Source organism: Paroedura picta, chromosome 5, assembly GCF_049243985.1.
Source record: "Paroedura picta isolate Pp20150507F chromosome 5, Ppicta_v3.0, whole genome shotgun sequence".
Lineage (NCBI taxonomy): Eukaryota > Metazoa > Chordata > Lepidosauria > Squamata > Gekkonidae > Paroedura > Paroedura picta.
Genome location: NC_135373.1, coordinates 107,761,023 through 107,778,777, shown reverse-complemented (window position 1 = coordinate 107,778,777; position 17,755 = coordinate 107,761,023). Strand labels below are relative to the sequence as shown.

General features: G+C 43.8%; 1 protein-coding gene across 6 annotated transcripts in view; it reads left to right on the top strand.

Annotated features, from left to right (window-relative positions):
- The window catches only part of TBXAS1 (thromboxane A synthase 1), a 272,497-nt gene that overhangs the window by 176,563 nt on the left and 78,179 nt on the right, over positions 1 to 17,755 (top strand). For all 6 annotated transcript variants that reach the window (XM_077339797.1, XM_077339793.1, XM_077339798.1 and 3 more), the window contains 3 exons: positions 3,890 to 3,978; positions 4,912 to 5,060; positions 7,659 to 7,789. In XM_077339797.1, coding sequence (XP_077195912.1) covers positions 3,890 to 3,978; positions 4,912 to 5,060; positions 7,659 to 7,789 — 369 coding nt within the window. The remainder of the gene's footprint in view (positions 1 to 3,889; positions 3,979 to 4,911; positions 5,061 to 7,658; positions 7,790 to 17,755) is intronic.

Here is a 17,755-nt window from a genome sequence, read left to right as displayed (position 1 = left end):
CCCATAGTCTGCCATTGGACCGCAAACTGTAACACACAAGAAGGTATTAACAGCTAGGTTACTATCTAAGTGCAACCTACCATTTATTATTCAAGATACCACAAAGTCACTGTAAAATGTTGTGGATCATAATATTCAAGAATTCGCTAAGCGCTGCTCCAGAAAATCAAAATTCCCTTTCAATAGCAATACTGTTGACAATTCAACATCAAATGGGTACTTAGTTCCGAATGCCCTAAGCAGGTTACGTTTTGTATACAAGTTCAGTGTGTGACTAGCAACAAGTGACTTGTTAGTATGTCGTCTTTTGTTATCCGCATAGATTTAGTATCTCAGTGCATGTCCCAAGTTGACCTCACCCCACTTCCCCACCACATTCTTCAATCAAGTGCTCTGAAAACCTGGTTGCAAGGGATCCCTGGGGCGGACTCTTTACGAGGAAACCAGTTTGAGGTGTAGACATGCCTTTAGGCTCTTAATGAACTGATTCTTTATTTCCCTTCCAAAATTAGAGTTAGGCTCTTGGGGACTGTAACTGTATGTAAAGCTATACTTTTTACATGGTTAACAGTAAACCTGCTTTAGAACCTTTTTTTTCCAAATGTGCCAGGCAAGTAGACCTGATTGGAGCGATAGGATATTCTGTGGCTTGTATCTTTAAAAGCTGAAGATGATGGGCAGAAAGAGAGAGCTGTAATTTGTGGCTGAACAGGGATTTTGATCACCTCAGGACTGATTTAAGACAAGATGATCCAAGTATATTGATAGTATGAACACAGGAAGCTCTTTTATATTTTGTCGGGCCATTGGTTTGTCAGGGTCATTGTTGACTGCCAGCAGCTCTTCTGGGTCTCAGTTAGAGGGTTTTCTCTTAACTTTTTACTTTATCTTTTTAACTAGGAATGCTGCAATTGAACTTAGGGCCTTCTTCATGGAAGCAGAAGTAGCAACTCTTCTATATTGTATTTAGCTTTTATGTTTACTGCCTGTCCTTAGTTCATAATTCTGTTAATTTTGTGTCAAAGACTTTACTTATAAAGTTTACTTGGTTTCACCTATGAATAATTAGAATCAGTTTTTTTTTAATTTAGTATCACACCCGCTCTGTACAAATATCAGGGTAAGAGATCTAGGGTGGTAAAACAGTGAGAATGATATAGTGGGAGATATGGGACCCAAGTTCAAATCCCTACTTTGTCATGGAAACTCATAGGCTGACTTTGGGAAAAACTAATTTATAAATAACAACAACTATGTATAAATATCTGACTAAATCAGACTTTGTCAACCAGGGTTTTGTGAAATCTTGGGGTTTCTTGACAGCCCTGGAAGGGTTTCCTGAATGGGTGGGAGCTAATTATTTTTAAAATGTGTTAAACATTTGTCAGGTGATATGATCATATATGGTCATGTTGATCCACCCCCTCCCCAAATGGCCAGTGATGGGCCTGGGGGTGGATGGGAAGGGGAGGGGCCCTGGGTGGGCATGTCCAACCATATTCTACACAATCACGCAATTTCTGCGGTATCTTGCAGCCTGAAGAATATTTCAGAGGTTTCTTAATGGTAAAAAGTTGAGAAAGGCTGAGCAAATGCTGGCAAGGGCTCATGGGAATTGTAGTCCATGGACATCTGGAGGACCACAGGTTGACTACCCTAAGTCATTCATGTTGATGGAGCACTTCAATGCCTTCAGATAAAATGTGTCTGAATACTTTGCAGTGTTTTCATATTCTTCATGTTCTTGGTGAGCTCTGTTCCTGGTGAAACAGAATAAGGCAAAGAAGTATGTTAAGAATGCCTGTTTGATTACATTATACAGAACAACAAGGAAGCGCTTTTTAATTTGGGGGGATAAAAGACAAGAGTGTGCCAGGGAAGATCCTGTGGTTCTAGAACCCTTGTCAGGTTTGATAAATAACTTTGCTTCCGTTTTTCAGCTGACACCATCCAAAGTGTATTGATTTTTATTTCTTGTGATTGCACTGCTGTCCTCTTGTCACCTCCTATCTGTGTATTGGTAGTCATTGCCCCCCCCACCTCTACTACCTCTTTTGAAAAAGTGTTAAATGCAATTGTAGGATGTTACCTGAACAACTGGTGCAAATGGCACAAGGGTTTGTACAGTTCTTCCTCCAGAAGGTTTTGAGGCTTAATGTGCCCTCGTTAAATAACATCTTGTAAGAGAAATCCACTCATTTTCCTCAAGCACTTGGCTTTACTGGAACAAACTGACTTTTGAGCAAACCAATAAAAGTGGCAGGAAGGTTAGAAAGTCATGGGCAGTACATTTTGCAGGATGGGTCATTTTTCGCTTCGGTAGCCCCACCCATTGACCCTTCTTAGATTGCAGGACTGGCCTTTTGCCGGGGTACAGTCCATGAACAGGTTAATACAAACTGGGAATGTAAGTTCCTCACACTCACTGATTGTGAGAGAAGAGGCTGACTTGGCATTTCTTATCCATAATAAAAAATATAGGTGTGGGGACAACCCCCAAGGGTAGCATTTGCATTTGGGCATAAATAATCAGTATAAAGGGATCATCTTGGGCAACACCTGCCACACCTGCCATACCTTAGATAGGCCACTGCCACAGAGGTCAGGGTTCATCCTGTGACAGGACCAAATGCCACAGCCAGTCAGGGTACAGCTGGGCAAGCAAGACTGCCCCCTTGGTGCTGTTGGTACAGACAATGTCTGGTGTACAAAGAAGAAGAGAAGAAGACCCTGTAGGGGGCAGCAAGAAAACTGTGAGATGGAATAGTGAGGTCAGGACCTTCTCTCCTGTTAAGAGTCATTCCTTGTTTGTCTCCAGGTGCAAGCCTATAGGCTGCCCCATGTTTAGGCTGGTCAAGAGCCAACTCTGTGTAGTGCCTAAGTGTGGTGACCCCTAATCTGAAGAGTTGGGTTTGATTCCTCACTCCTCCTTTACACCTGGCCAGAAGGCTGACCTTGGAGCAATTACAGATCTCTGTTAGCTCTCTCAGCTTCACCTATCTGACTGTGTCTGCTGTGGGGAGAGGAAGGGAAGGGATACACACTTTTCTTGGATGCTTTAGGATGCTTAGGGCTGATCCTGCGTAGAGCAGGGGGTTGGACTAGATGGCCTGTGTGGCCCCTTCCAACTCTATGATTCTATGATTCTATGAAAGTGATTGCAAACCACTTTGGGACTCCTTTGGGTAAAAAGTGGGGTACAAAAAAAATCAGCTCCTCTCCATCTTCTCAGTTCCTCCCCTGTGAGAAAGGCTGTGTCATATCTCCCTCCCTCTTCCAGCCTGAGGAAGGCAAAACAGGGAGAGATGGGGGAGAAGGCCTGAGGCAAAGAAGGAAACAGGCCCCCTTAATATTGGTGCACAGTTCCTACCAGGGATTTCTTGAGAATGTCAGAACCAGCCCTAGTTCTAACCATAGAAAGCCCACTTTCGGCAGCTGTACTTTGCCCTTGTGGGTCTCTCGGGCACCTCTGGACTCAAACCTGCTTTTCCCCAGGGTTGTCTGATTACTTGCGGGCATTACAGCTTCCAGTTCATATGAAACAGATTGTGACACCTGCACGTTCCATTTGTCACAATTTGGTTGGGCAAGTTTTTCGCTGGAGAGCACAAATGAAGCCATCTCAGGAACAAACAAGCAGAGAAAGCCAGGTTCTCGGGTCATCTGTATGGGAGTGAACAAAATATAGACATGGGCCTTGTGTGTGTGTGTGTGTGTGTGTCTGCCTCTGTGTGTGTGTGTAAAGATGTGGGGGAGTTTTAGCCCAAGAAAATTACTTTGCCCATTGATCCAGGTGCTCCAGAGGGCACTTACCTCCTACCGTATATAATTAATGTAGAGAAATGTATTGTGTTTTTTAATTATGCCACGTGTATGTGCTCCTTTTTAGATGACTCCACTAATCAACCAGGCATGCGACATCCTGCTGAGTCACTTAAAGGCCGATGCAGATTCCGGCGCCGCTTTTGACATCCAAAGGTACTTTAATAAATTAGAAAACCAGGGAACTTTTTACAGGTACATGATTTGCAGAGCTATTCTAAATATGCAATTATTTTACAAAAGGGATTTAATTTTTTTTTCCCCTCCTCCTTCAGGTGTGGACTCTGTCCTTTTCCAAGGAAGCTACCTTTTCCTTTTGTTTTACTATGGCAGCTTATTTAACAGCAGCCATAGCAGGGCAAAGTAAAGGTGGTAGATTTTCTAATCTGTAGTTGCCTATTAATGAAGTTTAGCAGCTAGAGAAGAGAGAGGGAGAGAGAGAATGCTCTCATTGTTTCCACCACCAGCTCCCTGCAGTCTGATAACAGCTCTGCGAATCGCCATTGATCCATGGACCACAGTTTTAAGACACGAGGTTTTATAACCCTGATCAACTTATTATCACTTTGCTCGGCAGAGATCTGCTCCTCAGCAAGTAGACAGATTTCAGACTGTGAGGTTTTTGTTGTATTTTTTAATGCAGAACCCATTTAGAAAGCAATTATGATTGAAAACTCCGGGTACTGCTCTAGAATTACATATTGATTACAGAAATCGAGATGTTGCTAAGCACAAATGCATCGTGGAAGCTGCAGAAAAGCAGCGCTTTCTAAGAGCTGGATGGGGTAGGGGGAGGAAATGGTTAAGCTCCAAGCTAGTTTTCCATTTTATATTTTACAAGCATATAAGCTTTCCCCCACAGTCCATTTCAGGGGAAACTTTAGGTTGCGTTGAATATGGGCAGTCTTTCTGGACATAGTGAAAGTAATTTTATAAAATATTTGATGTGCATACAAATGCAGGCCCTGTAAAATAAATACATCTACACTGGAAAAGAAAATGCAAAACTTTTGTACAACAAATGCAGAAACAGAAATAGGTAGTGAAAGATGCTGCAATTTATAAGGGACACTCTTGAATTTAACGCAGGAATTATGCCTCCTTCACCCTGGACGTTGTTGCGAGTGTGGCCTTTGGTATCCGTGTGGATTCCCAGAAGGATCCTTGTGAAAACTTCGTGAAGAACAGCAAAATTTTTTTTGAATTTTCAATGTTTAAGCCCCTCTTAATCCTAACAAGTAAGTGCATTGTCACATTATGTTTCCTTGTTCCTAAATCTTCATTTGAGTGTAAGGTTTGCACACATTGCACACTAAAAAGTATACAACATACATGCTGTAGAGCATTTTGGAATGCACCCTGTGCACCAAGCCAGCATGCCTGTATGATTTCTTGAAGGTGACAGCCGTCGTTGTTTTCATTGCTGATACACTTCCTACAAATGCTTCAAATCCCAGCCATTGATTCATCTTCCCCGGAGGAGAAGATTCCTTGGATTTGTAGGCTTTGTGTGTCTTCCTCTAATCTCATAAGCATGCCAAGCAGGCTATGCACAGGAGCTGTTATTTATATTGGTTTTTAGATGACACTACTGAAAATTCACTGTAAGAAAAATTCAAAGGGACTTTGGGAGTTCCTTCGGTGAAACTTCAGCACAATTCCAAGGAGAGACAAAAGGGTGTGGATAAAGCTAGCATAGCATCTCAGAAATGCGAACTGTGGTTCCCCAGGTCGTCACTCAATGTTATTTTCAGCAAATTAAAGGTTTCTTCCTGCCGTGAGGAGAGCACATGAATTTCAGGAGGGGGATTTGTACATCTGTTTGTATTTGTTTCAGATGTTTCGGTTTTCTGTATTCAGATAGCAGCCAGATCAAGAAGATATCTGTAAGATATTTCAGTACAGAGTGGTCAGGATTTATTTATTTATTCTTTAGATTTTTATCCCGCCACTCCATTACGCAGTATTAAAACCATCATAAAAATTTTAAAACAGCCCAATTCAATCCAACAGCAGCATGATTAACAGATTGTAACAACAATTAGACATACTCTGCTGCCGGCTCTGTGACTTTGTTCCTAGCCAGCAGCAGAAGAAAAAGAGTTAGTTCTTATATGCCACTTTTCTCTACCAGAAGGAATCTCAAAGTGGCTTACATTTCCCTTCCCTTTCCTCTCCCCACAACAGACATCCTGTAAGGGAGGTGAGGCTGAGAGAGCCCTAATATTACTGAAGAAGTAGAGTTGGTTCTTATATGCCGCTTTTCTCTACCAGAAGTAGTTTGGCTTACAATCGTCTTCCCTTTCCTCTCTCCACAACAGACACCCTGTGGGGTGGGTGAGGCTGAGAGAGCCCTGATATTACTGCTCAGTCAAAACAGCTTTATCAGTGCTATGTTGAGCCCAGGGTCACCCAGGTAACTGCATGTGGGGGACGAGTGGGGAATCAAACCCAGCTTGCCAGATTAGAAGTCCACACTCCTAACCACTACACCAAGCTGGGGTGACTTCACTCAAAGGAGGGGCCTGGATGATGGTGATGGCCTTATCCTGACCTCAACCAAATGCCTGGCAGAAAATCTACGTTTTGCAGGCCCTGCAGAACTGAGCCAGCTCTGTTAGGGCCCTAAGCTCTTCTGGGAGCTCATTCCACCAGGACCTGGGCCTGGTTGAGGCCAGGCAAACTTCCCTTGGGCTGGGGATAGCCAACCTGTTGGTGTTTGAAGAGCACAGACAGGTGGTCCTTCAGATACCCTGGACCTAGACCACGAATGGCTAAAAGGTTAAAACCAATACCTTGATTCATCAAGATCCAAAAGTTTTGCCCACCACTAGATATGTCCAAGGTTAAAATGCAAAACAAAAAAATTAAATGTATCTATTGTGATTGTTTTATGAAACTACGGGAGTGTTCTTATGACAGGCAAAAGCAACTTTTTTTTGAGGCAACTTTTTAAAAAATTCACAGAAATAATTACTATGCAGACCTACTGCTACGACACCTACTCAGACCTGGAATGTTTTGACTCTAATCAAAGCTTCCAACCCCCATTCTAGGAGCCAGTAGTCAAGGTCCAAATCTGTGCAGTGAATGCAACTAAGTCATGCAGTAGGGTAGTCACTACAAAGGAAAAATTGTACTTCAGGGCAAATTCCTCATGTGAAAAAGCCTTCAGTGACCTTCTGCTTCATGGTTCACTAACTTAAAGGGTGTATTTACATAAAAATCTTCCTGTATCCATGGGACTAGTCTTCTGATCATCCTCAGAAGTGCATGCCCTGTAAATGCAGTCCTTCTTTTGGAGAAGGAGATAAATGATTAAATAAGGCAGCCTGGGTTCCCCAAGCAAGACAGGATGATGGAAATGAAATTAAGGCTACATCATATTTTCAGAGATCTGTCCAGGTCTTGCAGGCTGGTTTTCTTTCTTCCTTCCTTCCTTCCTTCCTTCCTTCCTTCCTTCCTTCCTTCCTTCCTTCCTTCCTTCCTTCCTTCCTTCCTTCCTTCCTTCCATCCAACAAAATGAACTTCATAATTAATTGTGTGTCTCAGCATTTGTTGCAGAAATGCCAAGCCCTTCAGTCACATTGAATTTTCCTCTCTGTCTCTAGACGGTAGTGTAAATTAGCACAGCCTTTGAGAAACCATCTTGCAACTAAGTGCTTCCAACAATCAGAGGTTAGAAGACCTGGGAGACTCCCTAATCAAGACTAACAAAATGAGAGAAATTAGCAATATATAAAAAAAATACCCAACAAAGGAGAAAACCATCACATTAGGCTGTGAGGATAATTGCATTAATTGCTAATGTTGCTTTTTTTCCAATTCTCTTGAAGTTGCATTTCCGTTCATAATGATTCCCCTGATCCGCCTTTTTCCAAATAAGAAGCAAAAGGAGGTGAATGGATTTTTTATCAGTGCCATTAAGAATATGATTGCCTTGAGAGACCATCAAGATGCAAGCAAGGTAAGGCATTTGCTGTGGTAAGAACATAAGAAGCTGATTCTGGGCTCAGACCAAGGTTCTGTACAGTCTGTCATCTTGTCTCCAACCTGCCAGCTATGTGCCTCTCAGAAGTTAACAAGCAGGTCATGATGGCTTCAGCCTCTCCTCTGTTTTGGTCCTCCACATTTGGCTTTCAGAGATGTGTCACCTCTGGGTGGACATGGTGCATGTAGAGCATATCAAAATTGTTCTGTGTCTTACTCTAAGAGGCAAACTCCACCTAATTTACTGTGCAGTCCTAAATGGAACTAGACCCTTTCTAATTGCATGGAAGTTGTTGGGCTTAGTAGGGAGTAGCTCTGTTTAGGATTCCACAGTGTGGGTGCTAAGCAGGCTGATTGCTTTGCTCTTGACTCCTACATGCTTTTGCACTTCGGGAGATGAGCTGCAACTGGAGCTGTGAAAAGCAGACAAGAAAGTTTGCTTTTTCCCAGTGACTTTATGTACTCATTAAAACTAGCACTTAGAGTTTATTCTTGCAAAATTTCCAGCCCAGTTATTTCATCCTTTACAAGCAAGATATTTCTACAAGTATCATTAAAAAGAAACACTTTTGCCTCTTCTCTCCATATTCGGACCTTCCTACGTATTTTTCTTTTCTTCCTGTCCCTTTCATCCTTGACCATATTTGAGCCCGGACTCCCTCCAGGAACTTGTGTGGAACCGGTCACCTCTTTCCCTTGATACCTCAACATAAATCCCATGAAGACTTTAGCTTAATCCTTTAGCTCTCATCCCCAACTTAAATGAAGCCCAAGGATGTGTAGATGCTTTTGCACATATCCATCATTTTCCTTCTTTCTATTCTTACCCCATGATTTGGATCATAAATTTTGTTGGCTCAGGAACCTGTCTACTTCTTCATTATCATGGAGTCAAGTGTGTTGGAGTCACTAAATAAAACAAACATTGTGCTCTCCCTGGATCTTCATTCTTGATGGTCTCTCACAATTATTCTCCTTTGCTGTGATGTACTATTTCTTTCTATTAGTTTTTATGTATTATTTATTAAAATATTTTCACCCTGCCTTTTCTCTTGGCTCAAGGCAGATTATTGGTAAACATTTTTTTAAAAAATACAGCTTAAAACTGTATAAAATAAAACTCAGAAATACCTTCCTGCCAAGATATCCATTGTTCCTACCTATTAAAAGCCTTGGCAAACAAACAAGCCTTATAACGCCCCCTAGAGATTGCCTCTTGTGGCGCAGAGTGGTAAGCAGCAGAAATGCTGTCTGAAGCTCTGTCCATGAGGTTGGGAGTTCAATCCCAGCAGCCGGCTCAAGGTTGACTCAGTCTTCCATCCTTCCGAGGTCGGTAAAATGAGTACCCAGCTTGCTGGGGGGTAAACGGTAATGACTGGGGAAGGCACTGGCAAGGCCACCCCATATTGAGTCTGCCATGAAAATGCTGGAGGGCGTCACCCCAAGGGTCAGACATGACTCAGTGCTTGCACAGGGGATACCTTTATAGATTGCTAGCAAGGAAGCTCCATTCACCTCTTTCGGGATGCATCCTGAGTGGATGTACAGTCAGCAGGTAGCAGCCTGAAGACTGTAGCTGGTGCATGGAAATATCTGGGAGGAGACAGACCTTCAGAGGTGTGGGTTCCATGCCAGGATAATCATAACCAGCTCCTTGAATTGAACTCAGAAAGGGACTTGTAGCTAACATATCTGGTAGATAGATTTAAGTGGATAACTGTGTTGGTCTGAAGCAGCAGAACAAATTTAGAGTCCAGGGGCACTTTGGTCTTAAAGGTATAACTGATCGATGGCATTCTTGCCTCTGTATGACTTGCCACATTGCCCTTTGCTTCCTTTTCACTTCCTTTTTGTATTTTGTTAGCTTGGACAAAATGGTTAAAGAAAATCTTCCAACAAGGATTCTCGCCCCTTATGTGGAACACATCCACATAAAGAAGGAGGGGACTGGCACAAACCTGCCTCTCCCCCTTACTTCTCACTTCCATGATGTCTTCCTGTTCCCTTCCACCTCCCTCTTTCTCTTGCACACACACAGACACAAATTCCTCCCCACCCACTCTCCCCTGACATTCCCTCCTTAGCTATCACTTCCCCAACCTCATCTCCCCTCCCAAACACACACACACACACACAGATACTCCTTCCTCCCCACTCCTTACCTTTTGTGGCAGGAGGGCTGCTGTGTTTAGCGGTCCTCCGCCACCTCAGTTGGATGACCCAGATCTGGCTGCTGCAGGGCTCTTTTGGGGCTCCCACAGTGCCACAGTTGGGATGGCCTTCATGGGCTTCACCACTACGGCTGGGTCAGCCTCCATGGGCTCTGGCTCCATGGCTAGGCTGACCTCCACAGGCTATGCCTCTGTGGCTGGGCTGTCGTTCGCCACTACCATGGATAGGTCGGCTATTACGGGCTCCAGTTTTGCAGCTGGGCCAGCCTCCACGGCCTTTGCCTCTGTGGTTGGGCTGGCTTTCTCCACCATCACCACAGCCCTGACTCAGTGGGTGGTGCCATCACAGCTGGCCCCGTTTCCTCAGCCACCTCCACCACCATTGGCTGCCTCTGTGGTGGCTGCCACTCAAGATCTTCTGGTGCTCTCTGTGGGCGGAACTTACAGACTTAACTTCCATTTCACCGAGCACGCCAGAAGATGTGTTCCACATCAAAACGTGACATACTGGGGAAAGCTGTCAAGCTTTACATAATATTTAGTCAGAACTTTTCTTCTCAGAAGTCCAACTATAGCTTTATAAGCCAGCTGCATGTCATCACTTTTTATATTTAAGTACGGACATGTAACTCTCTTCAGTGTGAATGGCCCCACTGCCTTCCGGTTCTCCGGATTAGAAGCCGCTGCTCTTAACTGCTTCACCAACCTGGCTCTCATATTTCTAGGTTTTATTTTCTCTCGAAAGGGCTGGTGTGAAAAGAAGGAAGCAGACAGGCAAAGCAAACAAAGAGCCAGAGTTCTAACCTAATTTTGTCAAAGCCAGTAACACAAAATAATATCCAATGGACTTGCCACAACCATTTTTATTGCCTAAAACGATCGAGCCAGAGGAGACCTAAAGGTGATCTAGACCAGAGATAGAAAACCTTTCTGGCCCAAGTGCTGAAAATATGCAACATCCACCTATGAAGAAGCTGGTGTGTGCGCAAGCAAAACTGGAGCAGAGGGGAGACAGGGGTTGTCCTTAGGCAGACAAGCTTGGAGCACCACTGCCAGCTCCTCAGGGAGTCAGGTGCTGGCTGTGCAGCCCTGAGAGGAGACAATAGGCATAAACCCGTGCCACAGTTGCTTAGGCAGAGAACTGATGCTTGGTTCCAAGCAAAATGGTCTGAGGTCTCACTGTCCTCACAGTTGCCCGGGGTGCCTTGTCCCAAATGTAGACCAACTCTTCTATGACCATCCAACATGCCAGTACTCAGAGATCAGCTGGTACAGTCTGGAACACTATCTGTTACTCAAGAAAGGAAGAGATGGCCCCACATAACAATCCATGCAGAGCAAAGCATTCAGAAGATAAAAGCAAGTCAGCCATGCCACATATTAAGGGGAATAGAGAAAGCAGATACTCTATAGTTATAGCTCATCTCTAGCCTAAAGTGGTCCAGTCCCCTGGAGAAAATGGATGCTTTGGAGGTAGACTGCATGGTGCTGTTCCTCACTGAGGTCCTTGTCCTCCCCAGGCTCCATCCCCAAATCTCCTAGAGTTTCCCAACCTGGATCTGGCAACCCTACCCCTCATTCCCTGCCAGTCGTCAGAGGGGACCTGGCAACCCTGGAGCAGAGAAAACCATGAATTTGTATAGAAACCCTTCATCACAAATACGTCAGACCCTGAATATGAAAAACATTCATGTGAGGGACAGTTACCGTATACCTCCTGCTTGTGGATATTATTCTTAATGCTAAGGGATTACACTAGGCCTAATCCATTAGTGCTAGCTGGGAGGATATCAAACCTTTCTCTTTTTCCCCCCAGGGTCATTGAGAAAGTTTGCAGGTTCTGTTCAGATATGGGGTCCGACCGTCAATTGGTTGTGTATAAGCCGCTGGAAATAATATTGCAGATTGCCATGCATTTTCTATTTGATAAATTAACAAATGAAATAAAACTAAAGAAGTCGAAAACATTTGAAATGAAAAGACAGCATTTGGGTTACTTAAGTGTTTGGCCAACAGTCAAAATTTAGGATTGGTACTAGTACTAGCTGAATTGATTCATGGCAGCTGCTTTTGCTTTTTTGTCGCAAGCTGATGCCAGTTTGCTAAGGAGAGACTTCCAGAACTGCGAGCAAAAGAATACCAGTTGAAAACCGGTGAATTTGTCTAAAGTTTAAAGAATAAAATTAAGCGAACACTTCAGTCTATCCCAATTATAACCTGAGGCAAATATTGGAACAAAAAGACTCACTGTCTTGAGTCAGTGGGGAATTTGCTCCCAATTTTACAAACAACAGCAGCAACAAAAAACAAGAAGGGAAAAGTTGCAAGTTCAGCTGAAATATATATCTCTAGCCTGAATAAGGCATTATCTTTTTGTGTGAGGAAGTAATCCCACAATGAGGAGGCAAAGAGATTATGGGCAGTTTTAGATCTAATGATTCACTTGTGGTTTAGATGGAGTTCCGTGAGGTCATTCTGCTCTTCTCTCATCTCATTACGCCCGAGGATGTAATCTTAATGGTGCAAAGTCGTTCTGCCACCAGTAAAGCAATTTCAGTACTGTTTTTCCAGAGGGAGGCCTTCTGCATTAGGGAATTTGAGTTCCATATTTTAGGAATGCTCTTTGCAACAAGGATTAATCCCTTCCCTCCCTCCCCTGTTAGGCTTGCCTGAGACTGCATAGACATTCCTGTGCAGAGAATCTTGCCCAAGCTGTTTCCCGCCCCCTCCCCCCATGAGAGCAGCTTGCATTTGAGACCCAAGTGGCTTTTAAGGGTTTTTCCTTTTTTGTCTGCTGGTTTAGCTCTGTTTCCTGTGAGTTCCATTTCACCTTGAACAAAGCATCATTTTTACGCTTGTTATCTGGTTAGCTGAGTGGGTGGCTGTCTTCATGCATGTTTTACTTTGTATTCATAGAGTCGCATTAATTGTCACAATAGTTTGCCTGCCAAAGACTCTTCGGCATTTATATTGATCAACACTAAAACAGAGAAAGAGAGAGAGAGAGAGAGAGAGAGAGTGAGAGAGAGAGAGAGAGATGATAAAGTAAAGCCAGTGAAGATCCCAGTCTCTGTGAAGGGTCTTTGAAAGTGCTAGGAGGGCAGAAATGTGAAGCATAGTCCCCAGACAGCACAATCATGAAACTGCTTCTACTTAATCAGACTAGCAGGGGCTTTCCAGGCTCCCAGGCCGAGGTCTTTCATGTCACCTGCCACCAGTTTTAAGCTCCTGAGCAGTTAATTGATGTTTAATTGAGGAAGTGTGCTTGCCCATGAAAGCTGAATAAATCTTTGCTGGACTTAAAGGTGCCATTGGACTCAAATTTTAGAGGGGTTCTCGAGCAGGCTGCCTCAGCCTGCTGCTTCGTTGGCTGATTCCTTTGGCAGATGCTGGCACAAAGGCTAACATTGCGGCCTCAAATTCCAACACAGCATTAGGACAAGAGAGAGTCTCTGTGGTCAAAATGTTTCTATTGGTCTGGAGAGAACATGGGTCAAATATGAAGAGGGTTGATGATGTACAAAATTGTATTCTTTGACTTATATATGGTGCTGCCTGCTACTGATAAGTGAGGCCACTAGCCCAACTAACTAGGGTTGCCAACTTCAGGTACAGAAATACCTGTGGATTTGAGGAGAGTGGGGTCTAGGAAGGGGGGGGGGCTTAGTAGAGTATAATGCCATGCAGTCCATCTTCCAAAGCAGCTGTTTTCTCCAGGAGGAGTAGAAGAAATGTTTTAAATAAATAACAATAACTAAGAGGGTTATGCGGTCTGGGGATCAGTTTAATTCCAGGTGATCTCCAGCCTCCCATCTAGAAATTGGCAACTCTGCAACCCACCCATTGGTCTCTATGCCAACTGGCAGGATTCCTCCCAAAGTACTTCCCATTCTGCTAACTAGCATCCATTGAAGAGAGCTGCCCGGGACTGTGCCTGGGATTTTCAGCATGAAAAGCATATGCTGTACCAATGAGGTATAGCCCCTTTCCTTCTAGGTTCCCAGTTTGAAATGGCAACCAAATACTGTCTCCCTGTAAGCACACGTTGTACCACTGGAGTTAGCCTGCTTATAACACAACAGGGTGGATAAGATTGCGATGGTGGTCATGAATCTTCTTTATATCACCTTGGTGCATCCCTACAGATAAGAATGCTATTTGTGCCAACGCTGTGAAACACAACAATCTCTGTTATTATGAACAGATTCTGCAGCCTTAGGTACATTGTAAGTCTTATCAGTTATAAAATTATAATATTCCATGGAAATGCTCATGCTTTGAATGCACGTCTGCCCTTTTTGCTCTATGCATCTGGCCCCGAAAAGGGAAGGTAGATTCAATATCAGCATCAGTTGTGATGAAGAGGGTCCCAGGCAGTTGTAGTAAAAAAAATTTTTTTAAAGAATAGAGTTTGCAAAAAAAGATCAGATATAATTGGCAGGGCAACCAGCAGCGGGGACTTACAGTAACTGGGCCAGTAATTAACTGTTCAGCCTGTGAGGTGGCACAATAACTGAGAAATGTTCGGGAAGTCGGTGGGGTGTCCCATGACTCAGCAATACTGGATTACAGATCTGAGAACAGTTTAGTAGTTCTCACCTAGACAAAGGAGCAGTTGCAGTTCTATGCAGTGTGATTATCTAAGCTGTAAATAGCAACAGCTCAAGCTCCTTCAGAAGTCTAATGCATGGTCAAGGCAGTCCTGGGGAGGGAGCTGTGGCTCTCCGCACACAGGCTTCACTGAATATACAAAGCTGCCTTATACCAATTTAGGGTTGTCAGGTCCGCCCTGGCCCAGGCAGGTGATAGGGGGAGGTTAGGGTTGCATGATTCAGGTTGTGCAGTTGTTGGAAATTTGGGGATGGAGCCTGGGGAGGACAGGAACCTCAGAGGGGTCCATAGAAAAAAGTATTCATTTTTTTCCCAGAGGAACTGATCTCTGTGGTCTGGAAATGAGCTGCAATTCTAGGGGGGTCCCCAGGTCCCACATGTTGGGCAATGCACTTTCCATGTACTTTAGAAGTAGATTTTCCTGTTCCGCACAGAAAAATGCAGCTGCGAAAGCACAGTGAGAGTGCATTATTCAAAGTGTGCGGATGGTCTTTGGAGGCTGGCATCCCTGTTCTAAATCAGAGCAATTTCATCTAGCTCAGTATTTTCCCCTTTGGATAGCAGTGGCTTTCTAAGTCTTGGGCTGGTTTTTCCTAAACACTCGCTTGAGAGGGAGATCCTTTCACTGGAGATGCCAGCAATTGAACCCGTGGCTTATGCTCTGCCACTGAAGCAAGTCTCTTGCTGAAACTGATCTCAGCAGTAGGTCTAGGGTTGCCAGCCTCCAGGTGGGGCCTAGAGATCTCCTGGAAATTGCAACTGATCTCCAGATGATCAAGATCAGTTCCTCTGGAGGAAATGGCTGCTTTGGAGGGTGGACTCCATGGCATTATATCCTGCTGAAGTCCCTCCCCAAACCCCACCCGCCCTAGCTCCATCCCCCACCCCCTGCGCGCGCACACACGCACACCCCTCTAGGAATTTCCCAACCCAGAACTGGCAACCCTGTTGTCACCCTTCCTGATGGCACAAACCTTTCGGGAAAAGGCAAGAACTGGAGACTACAAAGGCCTCTGAAAACGTCCAGTTGTGAAATGTTGCTAGCCTCTTCCTGTTCTATGATAGATATGTTTTGTTTTTATTTTGTGCCTTTATATGCCATCTTTCTATCCCATCTCAGTTCCTTAGATTGCAGACTGGTGTTCTTGAAACCCAGCATCTGAAGAACAGGCATTTGCTGGCAGGGGCTCATGGGAATTGTAGTCCATGAACATCTGGAGAACCACAGGTTGACTACCCCTGGTTTATGCAATCAAGGCTGCATGTTGAGGCTGAGGTTCAGGAAGCTTAGGCAGAATCACATGTTGCATCCCCCACTCTTGTCTGCTGTTGTAAACTTATGCACAAGTATCCATTTCCTGCTATCTATGGAAACGGAATGCTTACCAAAAAGGGACTGGTATTGTTCTGTACACCTGATTTCCCCCCTTTAACAACCTCAAAATAGAAATACATATTTCTAGCTCAGAATACTCGCATCCAGCACTTTTTTGTTTTTTTTTAAGTATTTTCACAAGCACTTTGCAAATCCTCAAGGCAGATAAAATGCAAAGGATTGTCAGATAAGGTTGTCATGAATTTTAAATGAGCTTCATAAAAGCCACAACCAAATGTAAACCTGCCCAAACAGGAGATTTCTAAAACACACAAGTCTCTCCTCAGTCTTCCTCTGCTTTCTATCAAGTGAACTGTCATGTGGATTAATAATTCATTATTCCTGAACCAGCCCTGGAGAAACATTGACCGCAATGTCATTCCCATCTGTTTTGTTTTTTTTTAAAGCACAAATAGAGGTATGAGTGCTTCTTGTGCAGAATCGGCAAACCATGTAGGCCAGAAGTTGGGTTAATTGGCTCCTTTTGCTGTGGTTCTGTATGAGAGGAAAAGGATGGAAAAACAAAGAAATATTAATTTGCTGGCTTGTTATCACTTGAGCTTTTGTCGGAAACAGTACTGCTGTACACATTTACACACATGGTATGCATGTCAGATGGTGAGTGCACAGGAAACACACTTAGAGAAGGAGCTTTCTCACTGCAGTTGAGAACCCAGAAGGCCCTACACGTGGACAGTCTGTGACAGTGCCATTTTGAATATTTATTGAGGAGATAGACTAAGGCTGATTATGAAATAATTGTTCAAAGTTTTCTATTCCTTGGCCCCATCATTAGCCCAAAGGGACACTTGAACCAAAAGATCAGAAGGAGATTAAGACGAGGAAGGACAGCTATGAAGGAGCTTTAAAAAAATCCTTCAGTGTAAGGATCTATTGCTAGTGATCAAGCTAATTCATGCTGTAGTGTTCCCCTTTGCTATGTATGGATGTGAAAGTTGGGCGGGGCAGAAAGCTGACGTCAAGGAATGTGATTCCTTTGGGATGTGGTATTGGAGGAAGGTTTTACAGATATTATGAACCACACACACACGTAGGCGAAAGAATGACTAAGACAAAGAAGTGTGCCCTTGATCAAATCAAGCTTGGATTCTCCTTAGAAGCTAAAATGACCAAACTATCATACTTTGGTCACATTATGAGAAGACAAGAGTCACTGGAAAAGACAATAGTGCTAGGAGACATTGAAGGCAGCAGGAAAAGAGGAAGCCCCAGCGCAAAGTGGATAGATAAAGGAAGCCACGACCCTCAGTTTGCTAGACATAAGCAAGGCCATTAACTATTAAATCTGCGGGCCAGAGAGTCATGGACACTGTGAGTTCATTTCTGCTCTTTATTGACCCCAGCTGTAAGGTACATAGAACCAAAACTGAACTGAGAAACCCTCTGAAAATGGCAGCATATATTCAAGTGAGAACAATAGGAGATTCCTGCCAGCGTGCACTATTGGTCAGTTTCACTATGAACTCATTGGATCCAGCAGTTAGGATCCAGCTATGGGTTGGCCAGTCGCAATTGCGGGATTATGATCCTGCCCTGGACTTCAAACTCAGGTCCTCAGCAGGTCTACATACACAACAATAACAATAGAACGTTTTTTTTTTGGGGGGGGGGGGTTAATAATAATTCACAGGGTCACCATAAGTTGGATATGATGGCACAACACACATACAGGATAGACGGTAATCCTGCTCCTCTCTGAATACACATATGAAGTGTGTACAGAGTGCTAAAAAGACTACATATTATGTAGCAATGTGATCCCCAG